This window comes from Cinclus cinclus, chromosome 37, assembly GCF_963662255.1.
Source record: "Cinclus cinclus chromosome 37, bCinCin1.1, whole genome shotgun sequence".
NCBI classification, from domain to species: Eukaryota; Metazoa; Chordata; class Aves; order Passeriformes; family Cinclidae; genus Cinclus; species Cinclus cinclus.
In genome coordinates, this window is record NC_085082.1 from 224,492 (window position 1) to 238,004 (window position 13,513).

A 13,513-nucleotide genomic window follows, 5' to 3' on the forward strand; every position below is an offset into this window, starting at 1 on the left:
ACCGAGGCGGTTCTGCCCCACCCAGGGGTCCCTCCCGTCCTGCCCTGTCCTGTGTAGGGCCCTGCCAAACTCCCTGTGTTAGCATAGGGTTAAAATGTTTCAAAAATCATGGGAATTACCAAGGATTCAGGGGATGGGAAGAAAGGTTGGTCTGGTAGGCCTGGGCAAGGGAACTCGGCCTTTGGAATGAATTAGGTCAGGTGAATCTGCACCTACGTAATCATCATATGATACGATTGTTAAATGTAATGATTGTTTGGTAGTTGAATGTAATTATTGCTTAATTGTAATAAAAATCTTGGGAAACGATATTTGGGGGACCTGATGAAAATTGCAAGAATTGATACTTGGATAAGATCAACGTAGATATGATACCAATACAGGTTTAATAATTAATATACAGCTATATCATGAAAAGGGTATAAAAACACGTCCATCTCGAATCCACGTTGGAGTCAGATTTGGGTTTATACCCCGGCTCCCCAAGCTCTTCAATGAAACCACCTGCATATAATCATCCTGTGATTATGCGTTTCCACGCTAACATTTTGGCGACCCAGATGGGACCTTGTGAGCGCTGCTGAGGACCCCGCGACCCGATCACGCCCCAGCCGGCACCGAGGGATTCTCGGGAAGCCCGTCGGCACCGGGACCCCCCGCCGCTCACAACGTCCCCTGGAGAAAGGTAAGGTGCTTTTACTCTGGCCTGGTTGCCTGCCAGTTAGGCGCAGCGAAAGGCGCGTGTGGTTGGGCTGAGGAATTCCTGGTATTGCCGCGGTGCCGTCCGTCAGTCAATCGCGAAAGCGTTGCAGGTTCGGCATCAGTGGTTTATTGTAGCTGTAACACGGAGAAGATTAAACGGATTTTGGGCGGCAGTGCCCCCACACCACACACTTCTCCTTTGGGCTGCTCATTAGCACATTGGAAGGAAGGTAATTTTGGGCAAGAGTTACATAAGGTTGATTGATTATTATAACACTTGGTGGCCGAAATATGTCTTGCAGCATGGGAAAATGTGTCCGGAAAACTTGTCTTTGCCATCTGATGTGATTTCACAGTTACTGATCTTTTGTAAACAGGAGGGCAGATTGGACAAAGTTCCCTACGTTGATTCATTTTTCTATTTGCAGGAAACACCAGAGTGGCTGGTTGAGTGTGGGTTAATGATTGTTAAAGTACCTGAAAACAATAATTGCATGGGTTGTGTCCAAGGGAAGCGTTGTATAGAACACCTGGCATTGGATGAAAAGTTTATATCGGATCGATGATATGGATGGTGAATTGCTGGTAGCCCCCATGGGATCAAGGGAATCTGACCCTACCTCACCTGGCCCGATTTCACCTGACCCACTTACACACCCCCTGCCAAAGGATACCCTCCTCCCTCACCTACTGGTGCTCAGGGATACCCTCCTCTCCCACCAACGCCTCTTTCGCCTGCTCCTGTCTTCCTGTACCCTCCTCTGCCGTCTTCACCTGCCCCTCCTTCCCCAGAAAATGACTAAGATGGAACCGTGATACAGAGATGTGGGGAGGGTGCCACAGGAGCAGATAGTATGGGGAGGCCAAAACAAAAGTATAACCAGCCGAGTGTCTTCCCAGCATGGATTCCAGGGAATGTGGGTCACCAAGGCTCTGCCCAACGTGGGTCCTCACAGGGCTTCCCTTACTGGTGCCTCCGTTGGTGTATGGTCAACGCTGATCTGCAGGAGAAGCTTTTCCCACATTCAGTACACACATAGGGCCTCTCCCCGGTGTGGATGCGCCGGTGGATGATGAGGTTGGAGTTTTTCCTGAAGACCTTCCCGCAATCAGGACACTCGTAGGGTCTCTCATCCGTGTGTGTCTGGTAGTGCTGCATGAGCTGGGAGCTGCAGTAAAACCTCTTCCCACACTCTGAGCACTCGTAGGGCCTCTCCCCAGTGTGGATCCTTTGGTGACGGATTAGGTTGGAACGGTGCCTGAAGTCCTTCCCACACTCCTCACACTTGTAGGGCCGGTCCCCAGTGTGGATCCTCCAGTGGAGGATCAGTGAGGAGCTGTTGCTGAAGCTCTTCCCACACACCTCACACTCATAGGGCTTCTCCCCGGTGTGGATGCGCCGGTGAATAACAAGCCTAGAGTTATCCCTGAAGCCCTTCCCGCAGTCAGGACACTTGTAGGGCCTCTCAGCCGTGTGTGTCTGGTAGTGCTGCATGAGCTGGGAGTTGACGGGAAACTTCTTCCCACACTCTGAGCACTCGTAGGGCATCTCCCCAGTGTGGATAAATTGGTGACGGATCAGGGTGCTATGTTGCCTGAAATCCTTCCCACAATCCCCACATATGTAGGGCCTCTCCCCAGTGTGGATCCTTTGGTGCTGGACCAGCTTGGAACGTTCCCTAAAGCCCTTCCCACAATCCCCACATATGCAGGGCCTCTCCCCAGTGTGGATCTTCTGGTGGCGGATCAATTGGCTGCTCAGCCGGAAACTCTTCCCACACTCCTCACACTTGTAGGGCGTCTCCCCAGTGTGGATCCTCCGGTGGTACATCAGCCTGCAGCTGTCGCTGAAGCCTTTCCCACACTCGAGACACTCGTAGGGCCTCTCCCCAGTGTGGATGCGCCGGTGTCTCATGAGTGTGGAGTTTTTCCTGAAGCCCTTCCCACAGTCAGGACACTCGTAGGGTCTCTCATCCGTGTGTGTCTGGTAGTGCTGCATGAGCTGGGAGTTGACGGGAAACCTCATCCCACACTCTGAGCACTCGTAGGGCTTCTCCCCAGTGTGGATCCTTTGGTGACAGATTAGGCTGGAACGTTGCCTGAAGTCCTTCCCACAATCCCCACATTTGTAGGGCCTCTCCCCAGTGTGGATGCTTTGGTGACGGATCAGGTTGCAACGGCGTCTGAAGCCCTTCCCACAATCCCCACACTTGTAGGGCCGTTCCCCGGTGTGGATCCTCTGGTGACAGATAAGTCTGCTCCTCCATCTGAAGCTCATCCCGCACTCCTCACACTTGTGGAGCTTCTCCCCATCATGAAGCTGCTCATGAACCACCAGGTCCGAGCTCCGGCTCCATCTCCGACCCCCTGCCCGGCCCAGGCTGGGTCTTTCCTCCTCAGATCCCCGTGATCTGCGTTTGCAGCCCCTCCTCATGCGGGATCTCCGCGGCTCTTCCTCCCCGCTGGATTCCTGCGACGTGGAGCCGCTCCAAACGACCTCTTCCTCGAGGTTCTGCCGCGGGGATTTGTCCTCCATGGTCTCTGTCCTCAGCTCCTTGTCTGGGGCAGGAAGGACAAGGAGAGGATGGGATTTGCCTCCGTGCCAGAGGGAAGGGGAAGGAGAACCCCCCAGCGCGACCCCGGCACGACGGCGCCGGCAGCGGGGTTGTCCTGCAGCTGGGGGCCCTGCTGGGCTGGGAGATGGAGCAGGACAGAGGGTTAAAAGGGGCAGTGAATTCCTCCTCACCTGCCTGGTTATCCTGGGGCAGCTTCCTCTTCCTCAGAGCCTCCTCCTCCTCCATCGGGCCAAGGGTTGGGAATGGGAAATCCTGCTTTGGGCTAAAACAAGGGATGAGCATGTTGTGTTGCGGGTTCTGCCTGCCCAAGTCCATCTCTAGAAGTCCCCGGGCACTGGGGCCCATAAAAACCTCCCAAACAGCCAACATTCAGGCCTGGAAATGCCTCCCACCAGCTCCTGGGAATGGTCCCTCTCCTCTGGTGTTCAAGGGTTCCCCCCTGTCCCAGCTCTGGGGCTCACGCTTGTATTGGGGGTCCCCCATCTCCTCGGTCCCTGCACTCCCCAGGCTGCTGGGAGTCCCAGGAATCCACAAAGCTCTCCCCTCTTCCATCTCCCTATTTAGGGATGCTGGGGGTTTTTGGGTCCCACGGTCCCTTCTCCCCCTTATTCTCTGTCTGGGGCGCAGGGGATTCATGGACTCCCCCCTGCCCCTCTCCAGGCTCTTGAGGGTCCCACGAATCTCGGCGCTCCCCCCTCTCTGGGCTCCCCACTTTGGGATCCTGGGGCACACAGGGCTCTGCTCCTCCAGGCTGCCTCTGCCGGCAGCTGCCACCAGGACCCCCCAATGTCCCCCAAGGGGCATTTTCGGCTCAGCTTTGGAGTTCTGCATTCTCCAAACGAACCCACTCCCCCCAAAAAATAAATAAACAAACCATGCAGAGAGGCACTGGGACTATTCTAGGGGCAACTGGGATGCAACTGGGGGCAAGTGAGCCACGCTGAGGTAACTGGCAGTGCCTGGGAATGACTAGGAGATTGTTCAGGGCTACTGGGATATACTGGGAGTATCTGAGACCACAGGGGTGCTGACTGGGACCTAGCTAGGAGCAACTGGGAATGTGCTGGGGGAAAACTGGGAGCATGCTGGGGCAACCGGGGGCAAGTGTGAGCGACTGGGGCCCTGGAGGCAGAGACTGGCATCATACTGGAGTCGCACTGGGATCGTACTGGGAGTGACTGGAACTATGGTATGGGCAGCTGGGGGAGCTGGAAACGCACTGGAGCAAAGTGGGAGGAACTGGGAGCAACGGGGACCGTGCTGGGGGCAAATTGCATGAAATCAGGCCATGACTTGGGAGTGACTGGGCTCCTAGTGGGAGTGCCGAGGAAACTGGAACCACACGCGGGGAGCAAGCGGGCTCATACTGGGAGCAGCCGCTTCCGTCCCAAGGACCCCCGATCCCCTTTCCCGGCCATCCCGCCCCTCCAGCCCCAGCACCCCCCGCCGGGATCCCGGGAATCCCAGGGGTCCCCCCCTCTCGGGGTCCCCGCTCTGCCCTTCTGGGGCTCTCCTCTCTCCGGGCTCCCGCTCCAGGAAGCCGCGGCTCTCCCGGGGCTCCCCAAAACCGCTGTCCCCCGCCGATCCCGCCGGTCCCGCGCGGTCCCCACGTGGCCCCGGCAGAGCTCGCAGGGCCCGGCCCGGGAAGCCCAATCCCCACCGCGGGGGGACCCGCATCCCCCCGCCCCCCGCCGGGGCCCTGCCGCCAGCCACCGGGACCCCCAAAAACACCTCCCGGGGACCCCCCGATCGATGTCCCCCCGAGGGGCACCTGCGGCTCCGGAGCCCAGAGAGATCCAAACATCCCCCCCAGGGAACCCCAAACCCAGGGACCCCCCCCCGGGATATTTGGGACGAGCTCCCCCTCCCCGGGCACCTGCGGGATGGGGGGCGATGGTCCCGGGGAGGCTGCGAGTTCAGGGAGCTCCGGAGCCGCGCGCTTGATTCGCTCCTTCTCTGCTCCTGCTTCCTGCTGCCGCTCCGCCTCTTCCTCCCTCCTCCTCCTCCTCCCCCTCCTCATTCCCAGTTCCGAAACCGAACTGGGAGGGGATGGGTCAAGGAAAGGGCGGGAACCGTGAGGGCAAAGGGGCGGGGTCAAGGCAAGGGCGGGAACTGTGAGGGCAAAGGGGCGGGGTCAAGGAAAGGGCGGGAACTGTGAGGGGAAAGGGGCGGGGTCAAGGAAAGGGCGGGAACTGTGAGGGCAAAGGGGCGGGGTCAAGGAAAGGGCGGGAACTGTGAGGGGAAAGGGGCGGGGTCAAGGAAAGGGCGGGAACTGTGAGGGGAAAGGGGCGGGGCCAAGGGGCCCTCTGGTTCTAAAAGGGCCTGGTTTGCCCTAAGATCTTCAGAAAAGGGCCTCAAATGCAGCCTAGATCCACCAGGGTTGGCAGAAAATCAGCCAAAGGCCCCTGAAATCCATACAAAGCGGTGTAAAATCACCCAAATGGGGCTCATGTTCTCCAAAAGTGAGCAGCAGTCCAGCCTAAATCCGCCCAGTTGATCCTAGAATCACCAAAATGGGACGAAAATCTGAGGGACCGTAGACCGCGAGCGGCACCAGAACCGGCAGCAGCACCAAGAATGAGACCGAAATCAGAATGGAGCCCGAGACCAAGAGTGGGAACAGAACCGACACCAGAACTGAGACCATCAACGCTCCAGAAGCGGAACTAGGCCTGGGACTGAGAAGGAGACCGAGAGCGAAACCGGCCCCAGAGCTGGCCCTGGGACCAAGACTGAGACCAACACCGACACTAGAACCTGCACCGGGAGTGCTCCAGCACTGTCCTGGGACCGACACTGGCACCGGCACTGGCAGGACTCCAGGGCTGACACTGGGAGCGGCGCCGGAACCAGCACCAAGACTGGCACCGGCGCCAGAACCGAGACTGAGATTGGCCCTGGGAGAACTCTGGGACCAGCACCGGTACTGCTACCAGCACTGGGATTGGGTCCGCTCCAAAACCAAGAGCGACATTTGAGACCGAGACTGGCACCGCTATAGGACCCAGGCTGAGACCAACACTGTGGAAGCTGACACAGAGAGAGCTGTGGATTTAATCAGCATTTGCAGTTTGATAACCAAGATGCCTTGGCAAGAACAACCAGAGACCCCAGACCCCACAAATGCCCTACACAAATGCCCAGTCCCCCCCAAATCCCCCATAGAGAACCCAGACCTCCCCAAGATCCACTTTAGAGTCCCCAGACCCACAAAATCCCCCACAGAAACCCCAGACCCCCCCAAATCCCCCATAGAGACCCCAGACCCCCCAAATCCCCCATAGAGATCCCAGACCCCCCAAATCCTCCGTAGAGACCCCAGACCCCCCAAATCCCCCATAGAGACCCCAGACTCCCCCCAAAATCCACTTTAGAGACCCCAGACCCCCCAAATCCCCCACAGAGACCCCATACCCCACAAAATCCCATGAACCGACCGCAGACCCCCCCAAATCCCCTATTAATCCTCCAGAGTTCCCCAAATCCCCTACAGAAACCCCAGACCCCCAAATCACCCATAGAGACCCCAGACCCCCCAAGATCCACTTTAGAGTCCCCAGACCCTGAAAATCCCCCATAGAGACCCCAGACCCCCACCCCAAATCACCTACAGACACCCCAGACCCCCAAAATCCCATAGAGACCCCAGATCCCTAAATACCCCATAGAGACCCCAGACCCCCCAAAATCCCCTACAGAGCCCCCAGACCCCCCAAATCCCCCAGAGACACCCCCAGACCTCCCCAAACCCCTACAGAGACGCAAGACCCCCCAAATCCCCTAAAGATCCCCCATAGACCCCCGGAACCCCCAAATTCCCTATAGCCCCCCCACAAATCTCAAATACACATCTCCGGAAATCCCCTACAGACCCCCCCCCCAAATCCCCTACAGACACCCCTAGAAATTCCCTAATCCCCTAACGAACCCCCCAAATTCCCTATAGAGAGCCCTCTATAGACACACCCCAGAAAACGAAACCTCCCAAATCCCTACAAACCCCCCAAACCCCTACAAATCCCCTATAAATCCCCTAAAGATGCCCAAGCCCCACCGGAGGTCTCGGACATGCTGCAACCGGCCCGGGAGACCGGGACAAAAGATGGCGGCGCCCGCTGAGGAAACTTCCGGCGTCCTGAGCATGCGCAGGGGAAAGCGCCAATAGATGGGCGGGACATGGATGGGAAAAAGCCAATGAAAAGTCCGGATGAAGGAAATGGGCGGGGCCCGGGAAAAGGCGGGAATTCTGAGGCGAAAGGGGCGGGGCCAAAGGGAACTGCGCTCCTAAAAGGGCCTGGTTTGGTTTAAAATCAGCAGAAAAGGGCATCAAGGGCATCCAGAATCCACCAGGGTTGACATAAAATCACCCGAAAGATACGCAGGACGATAGAGACTGGGATGGTGCAAAATGGGATCACATGGACTGGGATTGCACAGACTGGGACCAGATGGATCAGGGCCATCCCGACTGGGATTGCACAAACTGGGATGGCATGGACTGGGACCGTATGGACCGGGATGGCTGCATCGGGACGATGCGAACCGAGGCGGTTCTGCCCCACCCAGGGGTCCCTCCCGTCCTGCCCTGTCCTGTGTAGGGCCCTGCCAAACTCCCTGTGTTAGCATAGGGTTAAAATGTTTCAAAAATCATGGGAATTACCAAGGATTCAGGGGATGGGAAGAAAGGTTGGTCTGGTAGGCCTGGGCAAGGGAACTCGGCCTTTGGAATGAATTAGGTCAGGTGAATCTGCACCTACGTAATCATCATATGATACGATTGTCAAATGTAATGATTGTTTGGTAGTTGAATGTAATTATTGCTTAATTGTAATAAAAATCTTGGGAAACGATATTTGGGGGACCTGATGAAAATTGCAAGAATTGATACTTGGATAAGATCAACGTAGATATGATACCAATACAGGTTTAATAATTAATATACAGCTATATCATGAAAAGGGTATAAAAACACGTCCATCTCGAATCCACGTTGGAGTCAGATTTGGGTTTATACCCCGGCTCCCCAAGCTCTTCAATGAAACCACCTGCATATAATCATCCTGTGATTATGCGTTTCCACGCTAACATTTTGGCGACCCAGATGGGACCTTGTGAGCGCTGCTGAGGACCCCGCGACCCGATCACGCCCCAGCCGGCACCGAGGGATTCTCGGGAAGCCCGTCGGCACCGGGACCCCCCGCCGCTCACAACGTCCCCTGGAGAAAGGTAAGGTGCTTTTACTCTGGCCTGGTTGCCTGCCAGTTAGGCGCAGCGAAAGGCGCGTGTGGTTGGGCTGAGGAATTCCTGGTATTGCCGCGGTGCCGTCCGTCAGTCAATCGCGAAAGCGTTGCAGGTTCGGCATCAGTGGTTTATTGTAGCTGTAACACGGAGAAGATTAAACGGATTTTGGGCGGCAGTGCCCCCACACCACACACTTCTCCTTTGGGCTGCTCATTAGCACATTGGAAGGAAGGTAATTTTGGGCAAGAGTTACATAAGGTTGATTGATTATTATAACACTTGGTGGCCGAAATATGTCTTGCAGCATGGGAAAATGTGTCCGGAAAACTTGTCTTTGCCATCTGATGTGATTTCACAGTTACTGATCTTTTGTAAACAGGAGGGCAGATTGGACAAAGTTCCCTACGTTGATTCATTTTTCTATTTGCAGGAAACACCAGAGTGGCTGGTTGAGTGTGGGTTAATGATTGTTAAAGTACCTGAAAACAATAATTGCATGGGTTGTGTCCAAGGGAAGCGTTGTATAGAACACCTGGCATTGGATGAAAAGTTTATATCGGATCGATGATATGGATGGTGAATTGCTGGTAGCCCCCATGGGATCAAGGGAATCTGACCCTACCTCACCTGGCCCGATTTCACCTGACCCACTTACACACCCCCTGCCAAAGGATACCCTCCTCCCTCACCTACTGGTGCTCAGGGATACCCTCCTCTCCCACCAACGCCTCTTTCGCCTGCTCCTGTCTTCCTGTACCCTCCTCTGCCGTCTTCACCTGCCCCTCCTTCCCCAGAAAATGACTAAGATGGAACCGTGATACAGAGATGTGGGGAGGGTGCCACAGGAGCAGATAGTATGGGGAGGCCAAAACAAAAGTATAACCAGCCGAGTGTCTTCCCAGCATGGATTCCAGGGAATGTGGGTCACCAAGGCTCTGCCCAACGTGGGTCCTCACAGGGCTTCCCTTACTGGTGCCTCCGTTGGTGTATGGTCAACGCTGATCTGCAGGAGAAGCTTTTCCCACATTCAGTACACACATAGGGCCTCTCCCCGGTGTGGATGCGCCGGTGGATGATGAGGTTGGAGTTTTTCCTGAAGACCTTCCCGCAATCAGGACACTCGTAGGGTCTCTCATCCGTGTGTGTCTGGTAGTGCTGCATGAGCTGGGAGCTGCAGTAAAACCTCTTCCCACACTCTGAGCACTCGTAGGGCCTCTCCCCAGTGTGGATCCTTTGGTGACGGATTAGGTTGGAACGGTGCCTGAAGTCCTTCCCACACTCCTCACACTTGTAGGGCCGGTCCCCAGTGTGGATCCTCCAGTGGAGGATCAGTGAGGAGCTGTTGCTGAAGCTCTTCCCACACACCTCGCACTCATAGGGCTTCTCCCCGGTGTGGATGCGCCGGTGAATAACAAGCCTAGAGTTATCCCTGAAGCCCTTCCCGCAGTCAGGACACTTGTAGGGCCTCTCAGCCGTGTGTGTCTGGTAGTGCTGCATGAGCTGGGAGTTGACGGGAAACTTCTTCCCACACTCTGAGCACTCGTAGGGCATCTCCCCAGTGTGGATAAATTGGTGACGGATCAGGGTGCTATGTTGCCTGAAATCCTTCCCACAATCCCCACATATGTAGGGCCTCTCCCCAGTGTGGATCCTTTGGTGCTGGACCAGCTTGGAACGTTCCCTAAAGCCCTTCCCACAATCCCCACATATGCAGGGCCTCTCCCCAGTGTGGATCTTCTGGTGGCGGATCAATTGGCTGCTCAGCCGGAAACTCTTCCCACACTCCTCACACTTGTAGGGCGTCTCCCCAGTGTGGATCCTCCGGTGGTACATCAGCCTGCAGCTGTCGCTGAAGCCTTTCCCACACTCGAGACACTCGTAGGGCCTCTCCCCAGTGTGGATGCGCCGGTGTCTCATGAGTGTGGAGTTTTTCCTGAAGCCCTTCCCACAGTCAGGACACTCGTAGGGTCTCTCATCCGTGTGTGTCTGGTAGTGCTGCATGAGCTGGGAGTTGACGGGAAACCTCATCCCACACTCTGAGCACTCGTAGGGCTTCTCCCCAGTGTGGATCCTTTGGTGACAGATTAGGCTGGAACGTTGCCTGAAGTCCTTCCCACAATCCCCACATTTGTAGGGCCTCTCCCCAGTGTGGATGCTTTGGTGACGGATCAGGTTGCAACGGCGTCTGAAGCCCTTCCCACAATCCCCACACTTGTAGGGCCGTTCCCCGGTGTGGATCCTCTGGTGACAGATAAGTCTGCTCCTCCATCTGAAGCTCATCCCGCACTCCAAGCACTTGTGGAGCTTCTCCCCATCATGAAGCTGCTCATGAACCACCAGGTCCGAGCTCCGGCTCCATCTCCGACCCCCTGCCCGGCCCAGGCTGGGTCTTTCCTCCTCAGATCCCCGTGATCTGCGTTTGCAGCCCCTCCTCATGCGGGATCTCCGCGGCTCTTCCTCCCCGCTGGATTCCTGCGACGTGGAGCCGCTCCAAACGACCTCTTCCTCGAGGTTCTGCCGCGGGGATTTGTCCTCCATGGTCTCTGTCCTCAGCTCCTTGTCTGGGGCAGGAAGGACAAGGAGAGGATGGGATTTGCCTCCGTGCCAGAGGGAAGGGGAAGGAGAACCCCCCAGCGCGACCCCGGCACGACGGCGCCGGCAGCGGGGTTGTCCTGCAGCTGGGGGCCCTGCTGGGCTGGGAGATGGAGCAGGACAGAGGGTTAAAAGGGGCAGTGAATTCCTCCTCACCTGCCTGGTTATCCTGGGGCAGCTTCCTCTTCCTCAGAGCCTCCTCCTCCTCCAACGGGCCAAGGTTTGGGAATGGGAAATCCTGCTTTGGGCTAAAACAAGGGATGAGCATGTTGTGTTGCGGGTTCTGCCTGCCCAAGTCCATCTCTAGAAGTCCCCGGGCACTGGCGCCCATAAAAACCTCCCAAACAGCCAACATTCAGGCCTGGAAATGCCTCCCACCAGCTCCTGGGAATGGTCCCTCTCCTCTGGTGTTCAGGGGTTCCCCCCTGTCCCAGCTCTGGGGCTCACGCTTGTATTGGGGGTCCCCCATCTCCTCGGTCCCTGCACTCCCCAGGCTGCTGGGAGTCCCAGGAATCCACAAAGCTCTCCCCTCTTCCATCTCCCTATTTAGGGATGCTGGGGGTTTTTGGGTCCCACGGTCCCTTCTCCCCCTTATTCTCTGTCTGGGGCGCAGGGGATTCATGGACTCCCCCCTGCCCCTCTCCAGGCTCTTGAGGGTCCCACGAATCTCGGCGCTCCCCCCTCTCTGGGCTCCCCACTTTGGGATCCTGGGGCACACAGGGCTCTGCTCCTCCAGGCTGCCTCTGCCGGCAGCTGCCACCAGGACCCCCCAATGTCCCCCAAGGGGCATTTTCGGCTCAGCTTTGGAGTTCTGCATTCTCCAAACGAACCCACTCCCCCCAAAAAATAAATAAACAAACCATGCAGAGAGGCACTGGGACTATTCTAGGGGCAACTGGGATGCAACTGGGGGCAAGTGAGCCACGCTGAGGTAACTGGCAGTGCCTGGGAATGACTAGGAGATTGTTCAGGGCTACTGGGATATACTGGGAGTATCTGAGACCACAGGGGTGCTGACTGGGACCTAGCTAGGAGCAACTGGGAATGTGCTGGGGGAAAACTGGGAGCATGCTGGGGCAACCGGGGGCAAGTGTGAGCGACTGGGGCCCTGGAGGCAGAGACTGGCATCATACTGGAGTCGCACTGGGATCGTACTGGGAGTGACTGGAACTATGGTATGGGCAGCTGGGGGAGCTGGAAACGCACTGGAGCAAAGTGGGAGGAACTGGGAGCAACGGGGACCGTGCTGGGGGCAAATTGCATGAAATCAGGCCATGACTTGGGAATGACTGGGCTCCTAGTGGGAGTGCCGAGGAAACTGGAACCACACGCGGGGAGCAAGCGGGCTCATACTGGGAGCAGCCGCTTCCGTCCCAAGGACCCCCGATCCCCTTTCCCGGCCATCCCGCCCCTCCAGCCCCAGCACCCCCCGCCGGGATCCCGGGAATCCCAGGGGTCCCCCCCTCTCGGGGTCCCCGCTCTGCCCTTCTGGGGCTCTCCTCTCTCCGGGCTCCCGCTCCAGGAAGCCGCGGCTCTCCCGGGGCTCCCCAAAACCGCTGTCCCCCGCCGATCCCGCCGGTCCCGCGCGGTCCCCACGTGGCCCCGGCAGAGCTCGCAGGGCCCGGCCCGGGAAGCCCAATCCCCACCGCGGGGGGACCCGCATCCCCCCGCCCCCCGCCGGGGCCCTGCCGCCAGCCACCGGGACCCCCAAAAACACCTCCCGGGGACCCCCCGATCGATGTCCCCCCGAGGGGCACCTGCGGCTCCGGAGCCCAGAGAGATCCAAACATCCCCCCCAGGGAACCCCAAACCCAGGGACCCCGCCCCGGGATATTTGGGACGAGCTCCCCCTCCCCGGGCACCTGCGGGATGGGGGGCGATGGTCCCGGGGAGGCTGCGAGTTCAGGGAGCTCCGGAGCCGCGCGCTTGATTCGCTCCTTCTCTGCTCCTGCTTCCTGCTGCCGCTCCGCCTCTTCCTCCCTCCTCCTCCTCCTCCCCCTCCTCATTCCCAGTTCCGAAACCGAACTGGGAGGGGATGGGTCAAGGAAAGGGCGGGAACCGTGAGGGCAAAGGGGCGGGGTCAAGGCAAGGGCGGGAACTGTGAGGGGAAAGGGGCGGGGTCAAGGCAAGGGCGGGAACTGTGAGGGCAAAGGGGCGGGGTCAAGGAAAGGGCGGGAACTGTGAGGGGAAAGGGGCGGGGTCAAGGAAAGGGCGGGAACTGTGAGGGCAAAGGGGCGGGGTCAAGGAAAGGGCAGGAACTGTGAGGGGAAAGGGGCGGGGCCAAGGGGCCCTCTGGTTCTAAAAGGGCCTGGTTTGCCCTAAGATCTTCAGAAAAGGGCCTCAAATGCAGCCTAGATCCACCAGGGTTGGCAGAAAATCAGCCAAAGGCCCCTGAAATCCAT

General features: G+C 57.7%; 1 protein-coding gene across 1 annotated transcript in view; it reads right to left on the bottom strand.

The window, feature by feature from the left end:
• LOC134056009 (uncharacterized) overlaps nucleotides 1–13,513 on the bottom strand; it is a 262,164-nt gene that overhangs the window by 175,391 nt on the left and 73,260 nt on the right. Inside the window, exons 9-10 of the mRNA XM_062512488.1 lie at nucleotides 9,517–10,866; nucleotides 1,698–3,047 (exon numbers count right to left, since the gene is read on the bottom strand). Coding sequence (XP_062368472.1) covers nucleotides 1,698–3,047; nucleotides 9,517–10,866 — 2,700 coding nt within the window. The remainder of the gene's footprint in view (nucleotides 1–1,697; nucleotides 3,048–9,516; nucleotides 10,867–13,513) is intronic.